General features: G+C 40.1%; 1 protein-coding gene across 1 annotated transcript in view; it reads left to right on the forward strand.

Annotated features, from left to right (window-relative positions):
• The window catches only part of LOC123750457 (glutamate receptor-like), a 176,874-nt gene that overhangs the window by 4,691 nt on the left and 144,539 nt on the right, over nucleotides 1–27,644 (forward strand). Inside the window, exon 2 of the mRNA XM_069313792.1 lies at nucleotides 11,488–11,711. Coding sequence (XP_069169893.1) covers nucleotides 11,488–11,711 — 224 coding nt within the window. The remainder of the gene's footprint in view (nucleotides 1–11,487; nucleotides 11,712–27,644) is intronic.

The following is a 27,644-nucleotide window of genomic DNA, read 5'->3' on the forward strand; positions in this document are numbered from 1 at the left end:
ACCATTTTTGTGATCGGGAACAGCTCTGCCGTTAGATGTTTGTAATTTAATTCAGTAAAATAATTCAACCAGTCTGGATCAATTCAGTACAAACAGAGGTTAATTGTTATAACTTAAACCTTGCTAGTAACTGGGTAGAACTTTGACTAGGCGGAAGGATACAATACTCTTGTCTGGGGTAGACCAGACAAGGAGGAGATCAGTGTGAATACGGGAGCAGCTGGGAGAGGTCAACCATCTTACCTCTCCCCAAGACCAGCACAACATCTTAGCTGGAAAACATAGAGGTATAGTTGCTATGGTTATGTATAGAAATAGTCTTCTCATTTGCCATTCAGGTCAAGTAGGGAGTGTTAAAGTGATAGGGAGTGAACACATTTAGATTTTGTTTTTAGTTTTCTTTTAATAAATTAAATTTGTTATTAATTTGCATTTTATTGTTTCCATTTGGTTATGTGTAAACTTGTCCTGGTCACGTGGTCCACACGAGGCAGAGTTGCATTGGGCGCCGATTCTAACATCGGATCGGAATTCATCATCCCCATCTAATTAATTCCACACTCAAGTTTCCGAGGTTATAAACTACTAGTGGGGATCAAGCCCCAAGGTTGATTAATTAGCGTGATCGATCCAGACCTCGATCATTGCTCTTCGTTTGACTGGTCTGGTGGTGGCAGCATAGAGGCGACTCTAGGGTTTTGCTCAGAGCTTAGCTCACGTCATACTGGGTGTAGAATCCTAAGTCGGTCAATCGTCTTAGGACCACGTGGCGTGGAGTTGGCTTTGGTAAAAGTTTTGGAGTCCCTTGGTAGAGAATAATAAGTAAGAATACGGGTAGAGGGAGTAGAAAGAAGGAAGTAAAGAGAGAGGAACCTAACCCGTGTTACATTGGTGCACAGCGGTGGTTTCAACAATTTTGTTTGAAATTGTTGAAAGGCTCACGCGTCTAGCCGTTCGAACACGTGCGCGGATACTAAGGAGACAGCCGCGGGCCAGGATTAGCAGTGCGCCCCACAAGTGCGTTTGAGTGGGGATTGGCGAATCTTGGGTCATGCGGGCTGATATGATTAAGGTTTAGTTAGTAAGATTAGGCTGTTAAAATAGATTTATTGAAAAGGAGACCGCTCCGAGTTGATTGGACTGGGTACCATTCTCGACCCATTGCAATTAATTCAGAGGTGTTGGGAGCCACCATACTCTCAACAGCAGTTCCTTGAGGGCTGTCGGGGGCGGATATATCTGTGGGACGCCAGTAGATAGTCCGAGGGCGTTATTAGACGACCCAAAACGCTAGGAAAAACGTAATCCGTGAAGGGCGTTGCGGCCTCCGAGGGACGGACTAGTAACCTACCTAGCAGCGATTCAACAACTAAGTGATCGCACACTTAGTGGAGGTTGAGTCGTCCCTAGTCATAATTGTTGCTGAAAGCTGCGTGTCGCTCTGTTGGAACCTAGATGGTGTGGCCTCTAGGCTAGGTGTGGTACGGCGAGCCGGTAGGAACAATTATAAGATTAAGTCGAGTGCATATTTTTTAATTAAGTATACTTCAATTTATAAAGTAATTTCCGTTTATTTGCGTTGTTCTAGATTAATTTTTTCCCCTAAATTCAATCCCCGGTTAAAATTTTTCCCAAGTGTTTAGCGTTTTCTTGCATATTGGGCTAAGTGCGTACGTTAAGTTTTGTTATTCCCTGTTCTATTAGTCTAAGTCAGAGGCGTTGTTAATCCTCTGGACTTAGGGCTATATGTCGGTCACGATAGATAAGTGAAGGAGTTTAAGGGATAATAAGTTGCGTGTAAATGCTTAATAGAGTCCGTGGTATATTTCTAAGTATTTTGGGATAAGTTTTCGGTTAAGTCAATGTCGGAAAGTCGTTAACTGTAATTAATTTGTATTCGTGGGTCACGTGTATGATCTGGGTATCATTAGGATTCCCCAGTCGATGCGCGTGATATTTTCTAGTTGTTACCAGTAAGACGGTAGAATTGTGTTTGTAGACTTAGAATTCTGTTTTCAGTAGAAACGTAGGTGGAAAATTAGTCTAAGTCCAGCTTGGGCTAGAATCTGTCTTTTTGGCGAAAATTCTAATTTTCATGTTTCGTGGATATTCTGGGGTCAGTATTACTCTCTAGTGCGCGCAAGGGACGTAATTCTGTCCGTAAAACATTAAACAGTGATAATTACATTTTTGCCGAATTTAGTTATTTTTCGAGAAAATCGTGTCGTAATTTTGTCAGAGTCCATTTGAGGTGAAAATCTCGGATTTTGACGAAAAATCGAATTAGTGAGTGTTGAAACCGCCCGAAGTGTCAGTATTGTTCTGCATACAACGTCAGTAGTAAATAATAACGTATTTATATCTGGGAACGAGAAACCCAAATTTTTGTGAATTAAAGGAGTTTTGTGATATTTGGGGTGATAGAAATTTTTTTCCCTCGGAGTCAGAAAAATTGGCAGAGTCCAGCAATTGAGTAAAAAACGCAGTTTTTGATAAAAATTCAAATTTTGGTAAGCATATATAGGTCCTGGGTGTCTATATTAATCGCTAGAGCGGTTTATTAACGTAAAACTAGTTATTTTCCTTCAGAACAAAAATTTTGATTTTTCAGCGTTTAAGCGAAAAAGCGCGGGACTTAGTTTTTTCAGCGCAGCTGGTCCCGCTCCATCAGTCATCAGGGGCCACGCTGCTCACTTCAAGCGCGCTTAGTATTCAAGTACAGTAAATTTTCTTTATTAATCCATCACGAGTGCTGCGCGTTAGTTGCGTTATCATTTAAATTGTTTTATATATATTAGATTCTTTAATTTTTTTTAACGTAAAGGACTTAGGTTTCAGCAATAGAACTGCGGGATATTTCACGGTCAGACACGAGTGCGGGGCAGATACTCATTCATTGGATTCACTTCAGCGATTCTCTCGATAAATCGGTGTATTTCCTATTTTGGGAATTTAGTAGTTTTCTCTTAGAATAGAGTTGTGATTTTTTTTTATTTGTGTAAGATCATGGTTGTAGTGAGTCCGGGTCGAGGGTGTACTAAAGGGTAGTTTAGAAGAGACGTGGCACACCAGGAATCACAGAAAATGTTTAACCCAGATAATGATCAGTCAGTGGGGACCAGTGGGAGTGGAAGTGTAGAGGACAGCACCTCTTCCGACACCACTGGGGACCACCTAGGTACACCTCATCCGTCACTACAACAACCCCAACCCCATCCTCAATTCCCATACCAACCCCATCCTCAATTCCCATACCAACCCCATCCTCAGTTCCCATACCAACCCTTCCCCCAACCCCAGGCCACTCCATACCCATTCCAACCCCAGGCCACCCCATACCCATACCCATTCCAACCCCAGGCCACCCCATACCCATACCCATTCCAACCCCAGGCCACCCCATACCCATACCCATACCCATTCCAGCCCCAGGCCACCCCATACCCACCCCAACCTCAATCCACACCCCAGCCTGAGGTCACCCACACCATACCTCAACCCCAACCTCAATCCACACCCCAACCCGAGGCCACCCACACCATACCTCAACCCCAACCTCCATCCACACCCCAACCCCAGGCCACCCACACCATACCTCAACCCCAACCCCAGGCCGCCACAGCCTTAGACAGGCAGATGCGCACGGAGACGTCGGGCACTCAGTTGTCGCCATACGTAGAGGCGTTAAGTAAAGGCGAGGGAGCCAAGCCGAGGAACTGTGGCGCGGGTTCATCAGGCGGGAAGCAGCCCTCAGCTGCAAGTTCAAGCCACCCTGCGCGGGGTACCAACAGAGATCCGCGGAGGTGTTACTCCTGCTGGAAGCGCGGGCATATACAGAGGGATTGCGAAGTCACTCCTACGAAAGCATGAAAGCAGGCTCCTAGTGATGGTAGGCCTACTTTTGAGGTGAAAGTGGAAGGTGTGAGATTGACAGCTTTTGTTGATACAGGAAGCCAGGCGACGGTAATTAAAAAGTCAGCCTTCTGCAATTTTAAGTATGCACGTCTTCAACGTTGCGCAAAGACATTAACAGCGGTCAATGGGGAAAAGATTGAGATCGTAGGTCAAGGTACAGTTAATTTTGAGATTGATGGGGAATTGCAGCCTCACACATGTATGATCGTAGAGAACCTTGATTTTCCTGGTCACATCTTAATGGGAACTGATTTTCTGTCGCGATTTGATTATTCCTTGTCTGCTCAAAAAGGGGCTAGGAACTGCAGGTTGCAGTTGGGACAGACTTCCTACCCAGTGGAGATGATCGACCGTCCCCCAGTTGTAGCTTCAATTAAGAGGAAGCTGAAATATAATGCGCACTATCCAAAATTGATTTTTAAGTCTCTTCCAGACACAGTTAAGAGGTCATGCGCATTGCATGCATTGACCAAACAGAGTTGCCCACCACATTCTGTTAAATTTATTAAAGTAGCCGTGGGACGTCACATACAACCAGGTACCACCCTTCAGGTGGCTGGGAGATGTGATAGTTTATTAATTCCTCATCACTTAGTTGTAGTGCTCGATAAAGGTGCACTCATTCCAGTTGTCAATCTTTCACATAAGACTTTTCGCTTCAGGGCAGGTGATAGGGTATCTCAGGGAACCATGGTGGAGGACACAGAAATCTTTCACCATGAGTCAGCTGAGACGCCAGCCGTCACTGCACAATGTAGTGCACTAAATATGTTGAACACTAAAACACCATCCAAAGTACAATACCAGACGAGAAATGTTGCACAGAATGTAGAGGAAGTGGAAAAATTAATTTCAGCACTTGATTTGCAACATGTTGCACAGGCGGATAGGAAGGCACTGAGAGGAGTTTTACGAAAATTCCCGAAATTGTTTGCGACAGAGGATGACCAGATTGGTCTCCTTGATAAGATCGAGCACACCATTCCAACTGGTGACCATTTGCCTGTGTACACAAGACAGTGGAGGTTGCCGGAACAGGCAAAGAACATTATCAGGGAGGAGTGCCAGAAAATGTTGAGACAGGGCGTAATAGAGCCTAGTACGTCACCATGGCTCTCTCCTGTTGTGCTAGTTCGGAAACCGGACGGTAGTTATCGTTTCTGTGTTGACTACCGGAAGGTGAACGAACTAACTAAGGGTGATGTGTATCCGTTGCCCCGAATACAGGAGATAATAGATCAATTTGGTGCTGCTAAGTATTTCTCAACTCTTGACGCAAAATCGGCGTATTGGGCGATTCCGGTGGCGGAACAGGATAGGGAAAAAACAGCATTCTCGGATGGTAGGCACACTTATCAATTCCGTAGGATGCCGTTTGGTTTGAAGACAGCGCCTTCGTCGTTTCAGAGGGCCATCAACTTTATCCTTAGTCCGGTACTGGGTAGGCATTCTTTAGCGTACCTGGATGATGTTGTGATATATTCCAGGACGTTTGAGGAACACCTACAGGACTTGACTGAGACTTTGAAATTGTTAGATCAGGCAGGTTTCAGGCTGAATGTTCAGAAGTGCACCTTGGCGGCTCAGAAATTCAAATTTCTGGGGTTCCAGGTGTGCCCAGACGGTATCCGACCTGACCCAGATTCTTGCCGCGCCATTGCTGACATGCCTACTCCAAGGACAGCAAAGGACGTGCGTAGGTTTTTGGGGGCGGCCGGATATTTTCGTCGTCACATTGAAGGTTTCGCTGGCATTTCAGCACCCCTGACTGATCTGACAAAGAAAAATGCGAAGTTTGTGTGGAAATCAGAACATGACGAGGCCTATCGCAAACTGAAAGACCAACTAATCACGACACCGGTATTGGCTATTCCTGATTTTGAGAAAGAGTGGGAAGTGCACACTGACGCCAGCGGTATTGCTATTGGCGGGTGCTTAATTCAGCGAGACGCAGATAATTTACCCCATCCAGTAGCCTATTTCAGTAGGAAGGTCAAAGGACCTGAAGTTCGTTATTCAGCTACGGATCGGGAGGCACTGGCAGTAGTAGAATCAGTTAGGTATTTCGAGCCTTACCTATTTCAGCGGCATTTTGTAATCTACACAGACCATCGAGCGTTAACACACATATTTAAAAAGCGAACGAAATGCCCACGAATGTCACGCTGGTCTCACGAACTTTCGGCCCACTCATTCCAGATCTTGTACAAGCCTGGTCCAGCACATGTTGTGCCAGATACGCTAAGTAGAAATATAGCGGCAGTACAGATTAATGAAAATATTGAAACCATTCCATCGGATAAAATGAGAGAATACCAGATGAACGAGCCGAGATGGAAAGAGGTTATTGAGTATTTAGAGGGAGGAAAATACCCGAAAAAGAAAAAGAATTTACCTATTCATGATTTTGAGATGAAACAGGGCGTCCTGTATTATGTTAATAGCCAGAATGATAGGGCAGTATTTCAGCTAGTTATTCCGGACGCGTTGCGGTCATCAGCGTTAAAGCTTGCGCATGCTTCTAAAATTGCAGGGCATCCGGGGATCTTTAAAACGCACTTAAAAGCAAAGTCTCTATTTTATTTTCCAGGATTACTTTCTGAGGTAATCAATTTCGTGAAGTCGTGCCCTCGTTGCCAGAGGAGGAAAGGCACCCTTAAGGTACAAGCCCCACTTCAGGAATTCCCTGAAATTCGTGAACCGTTAGATCGTGTGGGGGCCGATCTGATTGACTTACACCACAGTCATTCAGGAAATAGATATGTGTTGGTGCTAGTTGACCATCTGTCTAGATACACTACACTAGTTGCATTACCTCAGAAGGATTCTCGTACGGTTGCAGATGCGTTCTTGCGTAGGTTCGTTACTGTATTCGGACCTCCTAAAGTTTTAGTCTCTGACCGGGGTCAAGAATTCAATGGGAATATATTTAGAGAAGTTTGTAAGATTTTAGAGACAACTTCGGCTTTTACAACAGCCTACCACCCACAAGCAAACGGAATGACGGAACGGACTAATCGTTCAGTCAAGGATATGCTTGCAATCCTTGCTGAACATGATGCAAACACCTGGGATGAACACCTACCCTATGTTCAGTTCGCCTTGAATACTGCCATCCACCAATCAATTAACACCCAACCACTTCATTTGTTTACTGGTAATTCATGCAATTTCCCGTCAGGTCTGCTTAACAGACATAATGTTGCATACGGGGAGGACTATCCTTCAGAGGTCCTGGGTAAAATGAGAAATGCATGGAATATTGCAGCTGAAGCGTCCAAGAAGGCACGGACTCGGTATGCTCATTTTTATGACAAGAAAGTGCGCCCTCTTGAGTTGACGGAAGGAAGCCTCGTATTGAGAGTGAATGAGGCTGCGCCCGCCAATCAGAGCAGGAAACTAGCTCCGAGGTGGCGAGGACCATATAGAGTAATTAAAAGGGCGGGGCCAGTTAATCTTGTTATAAAAGGAGTGTTCGAGGACCAGGTGGAAAGGACAATTCATGTGAATAAATTGAAACATTATCATGCTAGAGAGGAATTAGAACTGCCTTCAGCGGGTCTAGTTCCTGACTCAGCAGTGCTGACTCATGGCTTCACCGACGAGTCAGAAGATGAGGATGACCCTCTGTCATCGCTCATCAGTAGTCAGGTGCAGTCTCGCCACCCTATGGTGACGAGATCTCGCGCTGTACAGTAAAGTAACTTCCTTGGTTAGTATAATTTAGTATTCATTAGATTTTCCTGTAAAGGCAATGAGATGTACTATGTCTATACTTGACTCAGGTAGCAACTTTTACCGTGCTCTGGGGTTCCACCTCCACCAAACCCAGAGTATATCTATGCTTCCGCTGTGTTGTGTCTGTCTGTTCCCAGGTCTGATTGGTACACCGACCCAGTTGTTCCAGCCACACGTGAACCCTTGTCTGTAAAGACCGAGGGGGGAGGCACGTTACACAAAGCCCTCCCCCCACCAGACCCAGTAACCCATACATCAGTTACTTTGGGGATAAGTGACTGTCCAAGAGTCACCCGGCCGACGCCTCACGTCACTAACGAGGTTGTCAGGGCCAGCGAGCTGTCCACATTATAGCAGTCACCGGAGGTGCCATACAACGCCGGGGTAGCTGTCTCGAGATCACCACTACCCACCTGCTGCGTCATCAAGACTGCAGCCATTCCAGCAGTGTTGGAGGAGAGGTCAAGAAATGGAAAGCGCGTAGCAGTACTCAAGAGTTTCGCCGGAAGATTAACGATTACGTCATCTGAAGTAACAAGAAAGCGGAAATAAGGCGGTCACAGGTGGAAGGCACGGTTTCCCTACAGAGTACCGGGACTCGCCAATAGAAGGTCGCAAAATTGTCTCCTTTGGCCTAAAGTCGGCGGTACGAGGGTATACACAGTTGGTGTTTACGGCCTAGTAACCTGGGGACATCAAGAAACGCCTGAGATGACGTGAGCAATGATGGAAGACGAGATTCACCTGTTCTGCAAACAAGCAACCCGCCTCTACGACCTTCTGACACCACTCCTGCTAAGAGACACCGTTGGTACATCCAGTCCTGCTCTGCTGTGGTCATCTGCGCCGTCAAGTTTAACATCAAGACTGCTGTGTGAACTGTGATTGATATGAAGGCGTGTGGACTGTCGAGAGCAAGATTAATGGCCGAAGTAACAGTATTCTACAGCTGTCACTTGGCACTCCGCTCTACTACACTCTGTCGTCATTCAAGAGTACCGGATGGGAGTACAAGAGGACCAGGTATTGATGTCTACACATGAGAAGAAGCAAGATCGACACCGTCATCGTCAGCGACTACATTCAGCATCCAGCAGCATCGATTTTTTTTTTCGATTACTCAATATGAACAATTGATAAACAACAAAGTGGCTCTGAACATCTGTGTAAAGAACATCTGGACACTTTTGTTTAAATGTCGAAAAACAGAGTTAGAATCACAATATTTTTTAAATGTTGAAAAACAGATTTAAAATAATAATTCTGGTATAATATATGAATTTTACTCTATAAATTGGTCAGTAATCAAAATCGAAGCCCCTGTGTAATTGTCCCAGCCCAGAACAAACGGTTATGGAAAATTATGTTGTGCTATTTTTTCAGAATGTTTGAACACAGGAGAGGCGGACCAATATAAACATTGACACTTCTAGTGAGTGAGAACACTTGGCTGTACAGTCAGCCGAAACCTGTGATATAGTATAGGAATTTTTTTTTTATTTTTAGATACATGTAATAAACGTTAGGTGTGTTCCTTAGCATGTCAAGGTTGACATTGATGGGGAGTGGTTAGTACACGGATGTGAACTTGATAGTTCCGTAGTACGCTCCCGGATGACTGAAAGTTCAGTCTGATGATATAACTTTAATGTTTATGTTTGAGCACGGTGTGGCCGGCTCTAGAGGACACATGGACTTGGCTAGTGAAGAGCCAAGAGAGTTTAATAGCTAGTTTTTGATGGTAGAGTAGGGACATGTTATTTAGCTATGTCAGTAAGGATAGGATGTATGTTTCCTGATATTAGAGGATTGCTGTCAGTTGACAGCTGAGAAATTTATGAAATATGAACATGTTCATTATGATGTTGGACTATTATTTGTCAAATTTTATTAGTTAGGTTAGCTTTTGTTTGTGGCATGAGTTGAATTGTGGGTTTGGATACTAAACCTCGTGAATTTTAACAAATTAACAAGGTTTACTAAGTGCTTGTGCGGGGGGGTTGTAACAAACTAGGCTGTTGTAAGAATTATCCAGAGTGGTTTATCGACAAAAGAGAATGGGAAGCTGAGCCGCATGGTGACCTGACCCCCAGGGGAATTCGCGGTGGAAATAACCGACGCTTTGTTCATAGCTGCGTATAATGAATCATCCTATAGTATTCAGTAATTTAGAGAAAATTAGCCTTTATTCATTTTGCATTAAAATTGTATTGTATAATAGTACTGGATACAATATCAAGAGTATTCTAATTATTGAGTTTAAGTCACCATCAGTGACGTCACGAATCAGATCTAACTTTTAAGGCGGAGTGACCGGCGGTCATAGGTCAGCAGGGTTGACATGTCTAATATTTCTCAAAGTTTTAATAACCATTTTTGTGATCGGGAACAGCTCTGCCGTTAGATGTTTGTAATTTAATTCAGTAAAATAATTCAACCAGTCTGGATCAATTCAGTACAAACAGAGGTTAATTGTTATAACTTAAACCTTGCTAGTAACTGGGTAGAACTTTGACTAGGCGGAAGGATACAATACTCTTGTCTGGGGTAGACCAGACAAGGAGGAGATCAGTGTGAATACGGGAGCAGCTGGGAGAGGTCAACCATCTTACCTCTCCCCAAGACCAGCACAACATCTTAGCTGGAAAACATAGAGGTATAGTTGCTATGGTTATGTATAGAAATAGTCTTCTCATTTGCCATTCAGGTCAAGTAGGGAGTGTTAAAGTGATAGGGAGTGAACACATTTAGATTTTGTTTTTAGTTTTCTTTTAATAAATTAAATTTGTTATTAATTTGCATTTTATTGTTTCCATTTGGTTATGTGTAAACTTGTCCTGGTCACGTGGTCCACACGAGGCAGAGTTGCATTGGGCGCCGATTCTAACATCGGATCGGAATTCATCATCCCCATCTAATTAATTCCACACTCAAGTTTCCGAGGTTATAAACTACTAGTGGGGATCAAGCCCCAAGGTTGATTAATTAGCGTGATCGATCCAGACCTCGATCATTGCTCTTCGTTTGACTGGTCTGGTGGTGGCAGCATAGAGGCGACTCTAGGGTTTTGCTCAGAGCTTAGCTCACGTCATACTGGGTGTAGAATCCTAAGTCGGTCAATCGTCTTAGGACCACGTGGCGTGGAGTTGGCTTTGGTAAAAGTTTTGGAGTCCCTTGGTAGAGAATAATAAGTAAGAATACGGGTAGAGGGAGTAGAAAGAAGGAAGTAAAGAGAGAGGAACCTAACCCGTGTTACAACATCACTACTGAGGCGGGTAGGTCACTCTCACATCACTACAGAGGCGGGTAGGTCACTCTCACATCACTACAGAGGCCGGTAGGTCACTCTCACATCACTACAGAGACGGGTAGGTCACTCTCACATCACTACAGAGGCGGGTAGGTCACTCTCACATCACTACAGAGGCGGGTAGGTCACTCTCACATCACTACTGAGGCAGGTAGGTCACTCTCACATCACTACAGAGGCGGGTAGGTCACTCTCACATCACTACTGAGGCAGGTAGGTCACTCTCACATCACTACTGAGGCAGGTAGGTCACTCTCACATCACTACAGAGGCGGGTAGGTCACTCTCACATCACTACTGAGGCAGGTAGGTCACTCTCACATCACTACAGAGGCGGGTACGTCACTCTCACATCACTACTGAGGCAGGTAGGTCACTCTCACATCACTACAGAGGCGGGTAGGTCACTCTCACATCACTACAGAGGCGGGTAGGTCACTCTCACATCACTACTGAGGCAGGTAGGTCACTCTCACATCACTACCGAGGCAGGTAGGTCACTCTCACATAACATTTGTCAACAGGTGCGGCAGGTGTCATGGTGCGTGACGGTGGTGGTGGTGAGCGACGACCTCGCCTTCCTCGCCGCCTTCGCCCAGTGGTCCCTCAAGGGCCGCCTCCTGGTGTCGTCGACGAGGCTCCTGGTTCTCACCGACGACTCTCTGTTGAACCATCCAACCCTTAGTGGGATCTACTCCAAGATGAACGCCATGCTGCTCGTCGTTAAAAACTTAAATGAATTACAGGAGTATGAAATATAAAAAATTATTTAAAGGAATGTATGACCACCCTACTCATCGGAAAATGAAAAAACAACGAAGTTTCGGTCCGTCCTGGACCATTAAGAAGTAGAAATGACGACCTAATAATGGTCCAGAACCATCTTCTTGGTTCGTCCACTTTCTGATATGTGGTCTGGTCATCATTTCTTCATCCACATTATTGAGACATAGTCTGCATAACGGGACCTATGTTCCGTTGTATTAATTTACTAGCTGTACCCGGCCACGCGTTACAGTGGCTCAGTCTGGTTAAATGGAAACGAAAGAAAAAAGAAAGTGCACGTTTCTAATATGTTTAATTTCACAGTGCTTGTCGGTATACGATACTTATTTGTTGTTCTATTGTCTGTGGAGATATAGAGATTGTCTGGTTTCCCGACTCTAGAACACGCAACTTATAATTGTCCATGTGAGAAGCAATCCATGTTTTGATATAAACCGTACAATTCAAAAGATTGGCCATGAGCTTTGTTGATGGTGATTGCAAACGCCAATCGATTTGGAAATTACAATCTCTTAAATTGAAATAGCATATCCGTTGGAATCATAGGAATGTGAGGAATCAGGACATCTTCACCTTTGAAAGGTCCTATGAAGACTGTTGCTTCTACGAAATTGCTGATTATTTTTTTTTTGCTGCATACCGAATGCCGTTGCAAAGCTTTGTCTGATTGATATCTCACAACATGATAATTGGCACGCCGATTTTCAATTGCAGTATGTGCGGTGGAATCCCTAGCAGATCGACTGAATTAAAAAATTCTGTTGAATCATTAGCTACTTCATCTGCTTCCACATAAATGTCGTCGGACTTGTATGTGACTGCCTCGCTTTTAATGTTAGACTGAATAATATTGTTAAGTTCTTAGACATCTTTGTTCTTGGCCGCAAGAATAGCTCGTTCACTTAGCTAATCTTGATTCTTATAATTAGTTTGAATATTGGGAAATACTTTTTCAACCAATTCTTGTTTTAACGACACTGAATTACAGAAGTTATGAGGCAATGAAATTCAACCTGAGGTCAGATCAACCGGTAAGGATCCGTTCACAATTTCTAGAAATCAATGTGAGAATATCTTAGCTGATGGAACGTTTTGCAGCTGGACACGCACATTTGTAGTTAATTTTAATGCCTTTACGTGGTGCCACAAAGTAGAGTATTTCAGGCAAGGGTTTATTTCGCCCGCTGGTGTTGAGCGAGAAATTACAGGGAATGTTTGCATGAAATCCCCTGTAAGCAATAATAATGCATTCCCAAATGGTTTGATGTTTCCACGCAAATCTTGTTATTATTGATCAAGAGCCTTGAGCAATTTTTTGTAGTCCTTTGTGCGTTTTTCCCAAACAATAAGTTTGCGTTCCTGCAATACTTTTCCCATGCCGGATGCTTTGGAAATGTTGCACCTGGGAGTTTTAATGAGTTGCATGTTCAATGGCAATTTAAAAGCCGAATGAACAGTTCTTCCACCTGGTAGCAATATCTCAGATGTTCCAGATGACGTAAGAGCTAAGGCTATGCCATTTTGGGGTAGAATTGCTGCTAGAATCAATCTAATTAGGAAGGCTCTACCAGTTCCTCCTGGCGCATCTAAGAAAATTTCCCCAATCCCATTATTAGCAGTTTGAAATTTTTGATCGTAAATGCTTTTTAGCTCAAACGTTAGCTTAGGAATATTTGATTGCACATACAACAGATCACCCGTGTTGTAATTTTGTTCACGACGCAATTCTACAACGAACGAAGCAGCAGCAGATCGATTCGGTGATGGCATTCCCAATTGAACCATCCCACTCCACCATCGCCTTGGCCTCCCTACCGTCTCCCACTCCCCACTCCCATCCCCTCGTCTCCCCTACCATTACCCCCTCCCCTGTCCCCTCGTGTTCCCCACCATCCCCCTACTTCCCTGTCCTCTTGTCCTACCCACCATTCTCCATTGCCCTGTCTCCTAGTCCCCTACCATCTCCAACTTCCCCGTCCCCTCGTCCTCCCCCACCATTACCCCCCTCCCGTCCCCTCGCCCTCCCCAGCATCCTCCCCCTCCCATCCCCTCGTCCTTCCCACCATTTCCCACTCTCTCGTTTGATGCATTCCCAAATGATCTGATGAGCCCATCAAAAAATTGGGACCCTCAAATGATATGATGTTCCCATCACTGAAATATAAGTAAAACAGTTTGAAAAAAATCAAATAAAAAAATAAATAGATAAACTATACTCACAAAATGAACGATATTGTAAACAACACAGCTAAATTCCAACTCAATGTCACACAAAATAACTAAATCAAAATGAAAATAAATCAAAATCAATGAAAATTTAATTTGTCAATGCAATCGGAAACACTAAAATTGAATTGTAACATATATAGTATAGCGTGTTTTGCTCTTACCTGCAATAGATAACTCTGTTTCTTGAAAAAATGATGTTTTTACCTGTTACAGGTGTGGCATCTATACTTATACTTACGAAATGAACAGTATGGTAGACAATACAGCTCAATTCCAACACAATGTCACACAAAATAATTAAATCAAAATGAAAAAAACGAAATCTATGAAAATTAAATTTACCAATGCAATTAGGAACATTGAAATGGAATCGTAACATATTTAGTAGTATGTGTTGCTATAAACATGCAACAGATAGCGCTGTTTAAAAATTTTTTTTATTATCTGTCAAAGATGTGGTATCTATATGGGAGGTATAAAAATATGCATGTATTCGAATGGAATGTTGTGTAAAAATTTCAAAGCAATTCGAAAAGAACATTTGGAGATTACACCGTATGTTGCTCTTATGGCCAACAGATGCACTGAATTTAAAAAAAGCATGTTTTTTTTCTGCCACAGGTGAGGCATATATATAGTAGATACATAAAAACATGCGCCAATTCGAATGCAACGTTGTGTCAAAATTTCAAAGCAATCGGTAAAGAGGTTTCGGAGATTTCTATCACATGAAAAATACATGAAAACACAACTTTTTCAAAAAAGCATGTTTTTTCCCGTCACAGACGTGACATCTATGGACTATGTATATAAAACCCCGCTCGGATGCAAAGGGAACGTTGTGTGAAAATTTCAAAGCAATCGGTGAAGAACTTTTACAGATTAGCGATTTTGAACAAACGAACATTTCCATTTATATTTATATAGAATAACAGTACCCGGCCACGCGTTGCTGTGGCTCAGCAAAGCATGTGCGTTGCTGAGCCACAGCAACCATCCTTGTCCCCCAGTCCTCCCCACCATTCTCTCCTCACGTGACTCCTCGGCCTCTCAACCATTCCCAACTCCATCATCTTTACCTTCCCACTATGTCCCACTGCCCTGTACCTTTTTCCTCCCCACCATTCTCCATTCCCCCAACCCCTCGTCCCCACCATCCCAAACTCCCCCGTCCTTTCGTCCTTCCCCACCATTACCCCCTCACTTGTTCCCTCGTCCTCCCCACAATCTCTCACTTCCGGCCCCTTGTCATCCCCACCATTCCCCACTCCCTCGCCCGATGCCTTCCCAAATAACATGATGCAACAGACGGCGCTGTTTTTCAAAAAATGCATGTTTTTACCTGTCACAGGTGTGGCATCTATATAGGAGGTATAAAAAAGAAGCGCCTATTCGAATACAACGTTGTGTCAAAATTTCCAAGCAATCCGTGAAGAACTTTTAGAGAATACAGCGCGTGTTACTCTTACGTCCAACAAATGGTACTGTTTTAAAAAAAAAAAACATGTTTTCTCCTGACACAGGTGAGGCATGTATATAGTAGATTTATCAAAATACGCGCCTATTCGAATGCAACGTTGTGTCAAAATTTCAATGCAATCGGTAAAGAGGTTTCGAAGATTTCCCTCATGTGAAAAAAAACAGTTTTAGGAAAAAAAATGTATTTTTTACCGTCACAGACGTGATAGCTATATAGTTTGTATATAAAAACCCGGCCGGATGTGAATGGAACATTGTGTGAAAATTGCAAATAAATCGGAGTAAATTTTTTGGAGATTAACAATTTTGAACAAACGAACATTTCCATTTTTTATTTATATAGATTAAAGAATAAAAAACTAAATATACTCACGAAATATACGGTACTGTAAACAACAAAGCTCAATTCCAATGCAATTCACACAAAATAATTAAATCAAAATGAAAATCAATCAAAATCTATGAAAATTCAATTTACCAATGCAATCAGAAACATTGAAATGGAATTGTAACATATTTAGTGTAGCATGTGTGTTGCTCTTACAGGCCACTGATGGTGCTGTTTGTTAAGAAAAGCATAGTTTTAACTGTCACAGGAGTGGGATCTATACTTATACTTACGAAATGAACGGTATGGGAAACAACACAGCTCAATTCCAACACAATGTCACACAAAATAATTCAATAAAAAATAAAATAAATCCTAATCCATGAAAATCAAATTTATCAATGCAATCGGAAACATTCAAATGGAATTCATGACATATTTAGTATAGCATGCATGTTGCCACTATGTGCAACAGATGGCACTGTTTTTAAAAAAACGCATGTTTTTGCCTGTCACAGGTGTGGCATCTATATACTAGGTATAAAAAAGACGCACCTATTCGAATGCAACGTTGTATTAAAATTTCAAAGCAATCGGTGAAGAATTTTATAAGATTAAAGCATGTGTTGCCCTTACGTCCAACAGATGGCGCTGTTTTGCAAAAAAACATGTTTTTTTTCAAATCACAGGTAAGGCATGTATATAGTAGATATAAAAAGACACGCCTATTTGAATGCAACGTTGCGTTAAAATTTCAAAACAATCGGGAAAGAGGTTTCAAAGTTTTCCTTTACATGGAAAAACACATGAAAAACACAGTTTTTTCAGAAAAAGCATGTTTTTTTTATCCATCACAGATGTGACATCTATATAGTATGTATAAAAAAAAAAACTGGCCGAATATGAATGGAACATTGTGTGAAAATTTCAAAGCGATCGGTAAAGAACTTTCGGAGATTAGGGATTTCATAGATTATGATTTATTTTATTTTTTATGTTATTTTTTATTTTATGTTCCATTTGCATCCGGCCAGGTATTTATATACAAACTATGTAGATATCATGTTTATGACGGTAAAAAAAAATGTTTTTTTTTCAGATTTTTTTTTTCACGTGAGGGAAATCTTCGAAACCTCTTTACAGATTGCATTGAAATTTTGACACAGCGTTGCATTCGAATAGGCGCGTAATTTGATTTATCTACTATATACATGCCTCACCTGTGACAAGAAAAAACTAGTTTTTTTTTTTTTAAACAGTACCATCTATTGGACGTAAGAGTAACACACGCTGTACTCTCCAAAAGTTTTTCACCGATTGCTTTGAAATTTTGACACATAGTTGCATTCGAATAGGCGCTTCTTTTTATATACCTACTATATAGATGGCACACCCTGTGACAGGTAAAAAACGTGCGTTTTTGAAAGACAGCGCCATCTGTTGCACATAATAGCAATATTCACGCTCTTGTAAATATGTCACGAATTTAATTTCAGTGTTTCCGATTGCATTGATAAATTTTATTTTCATAGATTTCAATTTTTTTATTGAATTTCTTTGTGTGCCATTGTGTTGGAACTGAGCTGTGTTGTTTACCATACCGTTCATCTATAAAAATTAAAATGAATATGTTCGTTAGTTCAAAATGGCTCATCTCCGAAAGTTCTTCACCGATTGCTTTGAAATTTTAACGCAATGTTCCATTTACATCCAGTCAGGTTTTAGTATACATACTATATAAATATCATGAATGTGACAGTAAAAAAAAAATGCATTTTCTGAAAAACTGTGTTTTTCATGTGGTTTTCCTGTCATGGAAATCTTCGAATCCACTTTATAGATTGCTTTGAAATTTTAATACAACATTGCAATCGAATAGGCGCGTATTTTGATATATCTTCTATGTACCTGCCTCCCTTGTGACAGAAAAGAAGTTTTTTTTAAAACAGTGCCATCTGTTGGACGAAAGAGAAACACACACTGTAATCTCCAAAAGTTCTTTACCGATTGCTTTGAAATTTTGACACAACGTTTCATTCGAATAGTTGTGTCTTTTTATATACCTACTATATAGATGCCACACCTGTGACAGGTAAAATCATGCGTTTTTGGAAAACGGCGCCATCTGTTGCACATAATGGCAACATGCACGCTCTGCTAAATATGTCATGAATTCCATTTCACTTGTTTAAGATTGCATTGATAAATTATATTTTCATAGATTTCGATTTACTTTATTTTTTATTAAATTATTTTGTGTGACATTGTGTTGGAATTGAGCTGTGTTGTTTATCATACCATTTATTTCGTAAGTATATGTATCGATCCCAGACCTTTGACTGGTAAAATTATGTTTTTCTTGACAAACAGCGCCGTCTGTTGCCTGTAAGAGCAACACACATGCTATGTTAAATATGTTACAATTCCATTTCGGTATTTCTGATTGCATTGATAAATTGAATTTTCATAGATTTTGATTGATTTTCATTTTGATTTAATTATTTTTATGTGAATTGCATTGGAATTGAGCTTTGTTGTTTACCATACCATTCATTTCGTGAGTATTGTTGTTTTTTTATTTTTTATGTATATAAATAAAAATGGAAATGTTCGTTTGTTCGAAATCGCTAATCTCTGAAAGTTCTTCACCGATCGCTTTGAAATTTTCACACAATGTTCCAGTCACATCTGGCCAGGTTTTTATATACATACTATATAAATGTCACGTCTGTGATGGATAAAAAACATTCTTTTTCTGAAAAACTGTGTTTTTCATGTGTTTTTTCCATGTAAAGGAACTCTTTGAAACCTCTTTACCAATTGTTTTGAAATTTTAACACAATGTTCCATTCAACTAGGGACGTCTTTTTATATATCTACTATATACATGCCTCACCTGTGAAAGGAAAAAACATGTATTTTTGAAAAACAGCGCCATCTGTTGGACGTAAGGGCAACACATGCCCCTGTTATATGACTGGCAAAGTTCTTCACGGATTGCTTTGAAATTTTTATACAACGTTGCATTCGAATAGGTGCGTCTTTTTTATACCTAGTATATAGATGCCACACCTGTGACAGGTAAAAACAAGTGTTTTTGAAAAACAGTGCCATCTGTTGCACATAATGGCAACATGCACGCTATACTATATAAGTTTTGAATTCCATTTCAATGTTTCCGATTGCATTGATAAATTTTGTTTTCATTGATTATGATTTATTTTATTTTTTATTGAATTATTTTGTGTGACATTGTGTTCGAATTGTGCTGTGTTGTTTACTATACTGTTCATTTCGTAAGTATGAGTATAGATCCCGCACCTGTGACAGTTAAAACTATGCTTTTCTTGACAAACAGTGCCATCTGTTGCATGTAAGAGCAACACACATGCTATACCAAATATGTTACAATTCCATTTTAATGTTTCTGATTGCATTGATAAATTAAATTTTCATAGATTTTGATTTATTTTCATTTTGATTTAATTATTTTGTGTGAATTGCGTTGGAATTGAGCTGTGTTTTTACCATACTATTCATTTCGTGGGAATAGTTAATTTTAATTTTTTTAATATTTTCATATAATTTTTTTAATGGTTTTTCTTATAATTCAGTGATGGGAACATCAGATCACTTGATGTTCTCAATATTCTGATCTGAACATCATACCATTTGGGAAGACATGGCGCGAGGAAGTGGGGAATGGTGGGGATGACGAGGGGCCGGAAGTAAGAGATTGTGGGGAGGATGAGGGGACAAGGGAGGGGGTAATGGTGGGGAAGGACGAAGGGACAGGGGAGTTTGAGATGGTGGGGACGAGGGGTTGGAGGAATGGAGAATGGTGGGGAGGAAAAAGGAACAGGGCAGTGGGACACAGTGGGAAGGAAAGGAGGATGGTGGAGTTGGGAACGGTTGGGAGGCCGAGGAGACAGGTGAGGAGAGAATGGTGGGGAGGACTGGGGGACAAGGATGGTTGCTGTGGCTCAGCAACGCACATGCTTTGCTGAGCCACAGCAACGCGTGGCCGGGTACTGCTAGTATATAAATATAAATGAAAATGTTCGTTTGTTCAAAATTGCTAATCTCCAAAAGTTCTCAACCGATTGCTTTGAATTTTTTACACAATGTTCCATTCGCATCCGCGCAGGTTTTTATATACATGCTGTATAGATGTCACGTCTGTGACGGAAAAACTTTTTTTTTCTGAAAAACAGAGTTTTTCATGTTAGGGAAATCTTCGAAACCTTTTTACCAATTGTTTTGAAATTTTGACACAAAGTTCCATTTGAATAGGCACATGTTTTTATACACTTGCTATATACATGCCTCACCTTTGACAGGAAAAAACATGCTTTTTTTTTAGAAAAAGAGGGCCATCTGTTGGAAGTAAGGCCAACACACACTGAAATCTCAGAAATTTCTTCACCGAGTGCTTTGAAATTTTAACACAACATTTCATATGAATATGCGTGTGTTTTTATATACCTACTATATAGATGCCACACCTGTAACCTGTACAACCTGCTTTTTTGAAAAACAGCGCCATCTGTTGCATATAAGAGCAACACACGCTATACTGTTTATGTTACAATTCCATTTCAAAGTTTCCGATTGCATTGATAACTTTAATTTTCATATATTTAGATTTATTTTAATTTTTATTGAATTATTTTAAGTTACATTGTGTTGGAATTGTGTTTTTGAAAAACAGTGCCATCTGTTGCACATAATGGCAACATGCACGCTATACTATATAAGTTTTGAATTCCATTTCAATGTTTCCGATTGCATTGATAAATTTTGTTTTCATAGATTATGATTTATTTTATTTTTTATTGAATTATTTTGTGTGACATTGTGTTCGAATTGTGCTGTGTTGTTTACCATAGTGTTCATTTCGTAAGTTTAAGTATAGATGCCACATCTGTGAAAGGTAAAAACATGATTTAAACAAAAAAACAGCACCATCTGTTGCACATAAGAGCCACACACGCTAAACTAAATATGTTTCGATTCCAATTCATTGTTTTCAATTTCATTGATAAATTTAATTATCATAGATTTCGATTTATTTCTATTTTGATTTAATTATTTTGTGTGACATTGCATTGGAATTGAGCTGTGTTGTTTACCATACCGTTCATTTCGTGAGTATATTATTTTCTTATTTGCTTATTGTTTTTCAATTCATTTTTTATTGTTTTTCTTATATTTCAGTGATGGGAACATCAGATCCTTTGATGTTCCCAATTTTCTGATGGGAACATCTGATCATTTGGGAATGCATCGAACAAGGGAGTAAGTAATGGTGGGGAGGAAGAGGGGACGGGAGTGGGGGGAGATGCAGAGGACGAGGGGAAAGGGGAGGGGGTTAATGGTTGGGAGGACGAGGGGATGGGGCCGTGGGGGATGGTAGGAACGAGGGGGACAAGTAAATGGATATTGGTGGGGGAAGGACAAGGGGAAAGGGAAGTGAGGGGATAGTGGGGAAAACGAGGAGACGGGGGGAAGGGGAATGGTAGGGAGGACGAAGGGACGGGGGAGTGGGAGATTGTGGAGAGGACGAGGGGACGGTTAAGTGGAGAGGACATAGGGAGGGTGACATTTTGAGTGACATTGTGTTGAACTTGAGTTGTGTTGTTTACCATACTGTTCATTTCGTAAGTATAAGTATAGATGCCACACCTGTTACAGGTAACAGGTGTTACCTGTTATGCTTCTCTTGAAAAACAGCGCCATCTGTTGCATTTAAGAGCAACACACATGCTATACTAAATATGTTACTGTTCCATTTCAATGTTTCGGATTTGCATTGATAAATTGAATTTTCATAGATTTTTATTTATTTTCATTTTCATTTAATTATTTTGTGTGAATTGCATTGGAATTGAGCTGTGTTGTTTATCATACCGTTCACTTCGTGGGTATAGTTTGTTTCTTTTTCATTGTTTTAAATTTCGTTTTTTTTTTTTATCTGGTCTTATTATTTTTCCGTGCAATTGGTGGTAAAATTGAGCTGTGTCAATTGATCTGCATTTGAATTTAAATATTTCGTTTTTTTTTTTAACACGAAAATGGACTACACGTTTATTTCACAGCTGCAAATGTGCAACAAACAGCTGTGAATCCACCGGCTACAGCATTAACTGTTTTTTTCACGTTATGTCAAAATGACATATTTGCAAAAACACTGCTGTATTCGAAAGTGCCTAAACAAGGCAAACGAGGAGAGCGAGTCGACGGACAACTAGCATATTCAAATAAACTATGATAGGTAGATAGTACAGCATGCATCCTAATCAGGATGAAAGTTTCTTTCTTCGCATTCTGTAGGTAAATATGCTCGGTCCAACGTCTTTCCAGCAATTGAGGTTTGTCAAAGGTGTAATACAGGCCACTTTCCGTAGTGCATTTCAAACTCAGAATTTATTGGAGAACGACAGACACTGGGATGAATGCATTAATGGCGCGTCCAACACATCACATCCAAATAAAATTCGTGCATTGTTTGCATTCATATTACACCACCGGCTCTCTGATAACTCCAACAGAGTTATTGGAGAAATATAAATTGCACATAGCAGAAGATATTATCCGTCGAATACGCAAGGAAATTTCATATATGAACATAGATTTTACAGCAAAAATCTACAACGAAGCGTTCATAATGATTGAAAACTTGTGTTTAGAAACCGTGAAAAAAATTCTCAATCAATTGGAAATGCCATCACCAAATCGATCTACTGCTGCTTCGTTCGATGTAGAATTACGTTGTGAAAAATTACAAAATTGTGAAAAAAACAAAATTACAACATGGGTGATATGTTGTCGTATGTTTAATCAAATGTTCCTAGGCTAAAGTTTGAGCGAAAAGGCGTTAACAATCAAATAATTCAAACTGTCAATAACAGGCTTGGAGAAATCTTCTTAGATGCGCCAGGAGGAACTGTAAAACCTTCCTAATTAGACTGATTCTGGCAGCATTTCGATCCCAAAATGGCATAACCTTAGCTCTTTCATCATCCGGAATTGCTGCGACATTGTTACAAGGTGGAAGAACTGCTACTTCGGCTTTGAAATTGACATTGAACATGCAATTCATTGAAACTCCCACGTGCAACATTTCCAAAGTATCCAGCCTGGGAAAAGTATTGCAAAAATGCAAACTTATTGTTTGGAATGAATGCACAATGCCCCACAAAAAAATCGCTCGAAGCTCTTGATCGTTTTTTGCAAGATTTCAGTAGAAACGTCAGACCATTTGGGAGCACATTAATATTGTTTACAGTAGATTTCAGGCAAATATTACATGAAATTCCTCGATCGACACCAGCGGACGAAATAAATGCTTTCCTGAAATACTCTACTTTGTTACACAACGTAAAGACATTTAAATTAACTACAAATATGGGTGTAGTTATGTTGCTACTGAAAAACGATCCATCAGCTGAGATATTCTCACATCAATTTCTGGAAATAGGGAACGTAAACGTGCCGGTTGATCTGATCTCAGGACCTCATACCTTTTGCAATTTAATGACGTCAAAAGAAGAACTTGTTGAAAAAATATTTTCCAATATTCAAACCAATTATAAGAATCACCAATGGCTGAGTGAAAGAGCTATTCATGTGGCCAAGAACAAAACGTCTAAGAACTTAAAAATATTATTCAATCTAACATTCAAAGCGAGTCAATCACATACAAGTTCGTGGACACTGTTGTGGAAGAAGATGAAGCAGTTAATTATCCAATTTTTTTTAATTCGCTCGATCTGCCAGGGATACCATCACACGTACGGCACTTGAAAATCGGCTAGCCAATTACCATGTTGCGAAATATCAACAAGCCAAAACTCTGCAACGCCACCCGCCTTGCAGTAAAAAAAAAATTAATCAGCGGCGTCGTAGAAGCAACAATCTTAGCAGGACCTTTCGAAGGTGAAGATGTCTTCATTCCTCACATTACTATGATATCAACAGATATGCAATTTCAATTTAAGAGATTGTAATTTCCAATTCGATTGGCGTTTGCAATCACCATCAACAAAGCTCAGGGCCAATCTTTAGAATTGTGCAGTTTATATCTAGACACGGATTGCTTCTCACATTGACAATTATATGTTGCGTGTTATAGAGTCTGCAAACCAGACAATCTCTATATCTCAACAAACAATGGAACAACAAAACCACAATGTATACTCACAAACATTGTGAAATTAAACATATTAGAAACGTGCGCTTTCTCTTTTCTCTCTTTCTCATTTAACCAGACTGAGCCACAGCAACGCGTCGCGGGTATTGCTAGTCTTTATAAATAAAAATAAAAATGTTCGTATGTTCAAAATCGATAATCTGAAAGTTCTTCACCGGTTGCTTTGAAATTTTCACACAATGTTCCATTCGCATCCGGCCAGGATTTTATATACATACTATATAGATGTAACGTCTGGGACGGTAAATACATAATTTTTATGAAAAACTATGTTTTTCATGTGAGGGAAATCTTCGAGTCCTCTACCGATTGCTTCGAAATTTTGACACAACGTTGCATTCGAATAGGCGCGTCTTTTTATATATCTACGATACACATGCCTCACCTGTGACAAGAAAAAACATATTAAAAAATAAAAAACAGCGCCATCTGTTGGACGTAAGAGCAACACACTCTATACTCTATGAAAGTTCTTCACCGATTGCTATTAAATTTTAACACAACGTTGCATTCGAAAAGGCGCTCCTTTTTATATACCTACTATATAGATGCCACCCCCTATGAGAGCTAAAAACATGCGTTTTTGAAAAACAGCACCATATGTTGCTGATAACAGCAATATTCATGCTATATTATATATGTCACAAATTCCATTTCAATGTTTCCGATTGCATTGATAAATTTGATTTTCATTGATTTTGATTTATTTTATTTTTTATTTAATTATTTTGTGTGACATTGTGTTTGAACTGAGCTGTGTTGTTTCCCCATACCGTTCATTTCGTAAATATAAGTATAGATACCACACCTGTGACAGGTAAAACTATGCTTTTCTTTACAAACAGCGCCATCTGTTGCATGTAAGAGCAACACACATGCTATACTAAATACCTTACAATTCCATTTCAAAGTTTCTGATTGCATTGATAAATTGAATTTTCATTGATTTTGATTTATTTTCATTTTGATTGAATTATTTTGTGTGAATTGTGTTGGAATTGAGCTGTGTTGTTTACCATACCGTTCATTTCGTGAACATAGTTTATTTTTTGTTCATATTTCATTCAATTTTTTAATTGTTTTTCTTATATTTCATTAATGGGAAACATCAGATCACTTGATGTTCCAAATTTTCTGATGGGAACATCAGACCATTTGAGATGGCATTGGACGAGGGAGTAGGGAATGGTGGGGATGACGAGGGGATGGAAGTGAGAGATGGTGGGGATTACGTGGGGGCAAACGGAAAGGTAATGGTGGGAAAGGACTAGGGGACGGGGGAGTTTGGGATAGTGAGGACGAGGGGATGGCGGAATGGAGAATGGTGGGGAGGACAAAGGGAAAGGGGAGTGGGCATGGTGGGAAGGAAGAGGCGATGGTGGATCTGATCACAAATGTCATGTCATTAATGCAAACACTCAAACGACAAGGCCGACACAAACTTATCAACTGGGTACCAAGTCATGTGGGAATAATAGGAAATAACGTTGTAGACGAAGCTGCAAAACTTGCAACTAAGAGAAGAAATGTAGACATTTACATACCACAGAGTCAATCACAGATTGAAAAAGTAATTTGAAACAGAGCAATGTAAAAGATGTACAGTGACCACAACACAGCAGGGGCAACATAAGGATCTGCGGGTTTGTACAAGAGTTCAACCAAATACGAACCACTTAGTTTGATGAAAGGGAGCAGTAGAGCAACAGAAGTACACTTACATCGCATCAGGCTTTGATACCCATGTGCATGGGAAATAGGCTTACAGGTTCCAGAAGATGAGAGGAAATGTCAGCACTGTGGAGAAATGCCCGACAGACTACTGGAACATTATCTAATCCAGTGTACAGATACAAACCCATCAAGAGCAACACACATGCTATACTAAATATGTTTCAATTCCATTTCAATATTTCTGATTGCAATGATAAATTGAATTTTCATATATTTTTATTAATTTTCATTTTGATTTATTTATTTTTTGTGAATTGCGTTGGAATTGATCTTTGTACTTTACCAAACCGCTCATTTCGTGAGTATTGTTAATTTATTATTTTTTAATCCATATAGATAAATGGAAATGTTCGTTTGTTCATAATCGCTAATCTCCGAAAGTTCTTCACCGATTGCTTTGAATTTTTTACACACTGTTCCATTTGCATCCGGCCAAGTTAATATATACATACTAAATAGATGTAACATCTGGGACGATAAATAACATACTTTTACTGAAATTCTGTGTTTTTCATGTGAGGGAAATCTTCGAATCCTCTTTGCCGATTGCTTTGAAATTTTGACACAACGTTGCAATCGAATAGGCGCGTCTTTTTATATATCTACTATATACATGCCTCACTTGTGACAAGAAAAAACATGTTTCTTTTGAAAAACAGTGCCATCTGTTGCACGTAAGAGCAACACACACTCTACTCTCTGAAAGTTCTTCACCGACTGCTTTGAAATTTTGACACAAAGTTGATTCGAATAGGCGCTTCTTTTTATATACCTACTATATAGATGCCACCCCCCCCCCTCCTGTGACAGGTAAAAAACGTGCGTTTTTGAAAGACAGTGCCATCTGTTGCACATAATAGCAATATTCATGCTATAGTAAATATGTCACAAATTTCATTTTAATGTTTCCGTTTGCATTGAAAAATTTTATTATCATAGATTTAATTTTTTTTTATTTTTTATTGAATTTCTTTGTGTGACATTGTGTTGGAACTGAGCTGTGTTGTTTACCATACCGTTCATCTATATAAATAAAAATTAATATGTTCGATTGTTCAAAATGCCTAATCTTCGAAAGTTCTTTACCGATTGCTTTGAAATTTTCACACAATGTTCCATTCGCATCCGGCCAGGTTATAATATACATACTATATAGATATCATAAAGGTGACGGTAAAAAAAAACATGTTTTTTCTGAAAAACTGTGTTTTTCATGTGAACGAAATCTTTGAAACCTCCGTACCGATTGTTTTGAAATTTTAACACAATGTTGCATTCAAATAGGCGGGTCTTTTTATATATCTACTATATACATGCCTCACCTGTGACAGGAAAAAAACATGCTTTTTTGAAAAACAGTGCCATCTGTTGGACGTCAGGACAACACATGCTGTAATCTTATAAAGTTATTCACCGATTGCTTTGAAATTTCGATACAACGTTGCATTCGAATAGGTGCGTCTTTTTTATACCTACTATATAGATCGACCGCTCGACCAACACGACCGGCAGTTAAGGGATCCTGTACGCCAGATGCAGAGTGCTCCTGGCAGTATGGGTTCGAGTCACTTCTGGGGTGTGAGTTTTCAGTTGCATGTAGTCCTGGGGACCATTCAGGCTTGTTCGCATTTGTGTTCATCACGTGTTCCCCAAAGAATGAGGTGATTTGTTAAAATAAAATGCCCAAGATTACCAACCGAGGGCCGGCGGAGGGATGGAAATAGCCTCGGCTACCATCCTCTTTTGTCTGGTCGTTTTGGTCGAGCAGTTAAGGTATCCTGTACGCCAGCAGAGTGCTCCTAGCAGTATGGGTTCGAGTCACTTCTGGGCTGTGAGTTTTCAGTTATATACATATATAGTAATATATATATATATATATATATATATATATATATATATATATATATATATAT

This window comes from Procambarus clarkii, chromosome 76 (genome assembly GCF_040958095.1).
Source record: "Procambarus clarkii isolate CNS0578487 chromosome 76, FALCON_Pclarkii_2.0, whole genome shotgun sequence".
Classification (NCBI taxonomy): Eukaryota; Metazoa; Arthropoda; class Malacostraca; order Decapoda; family Cambaridae; genus Procambarus; species Procambarus clarkii.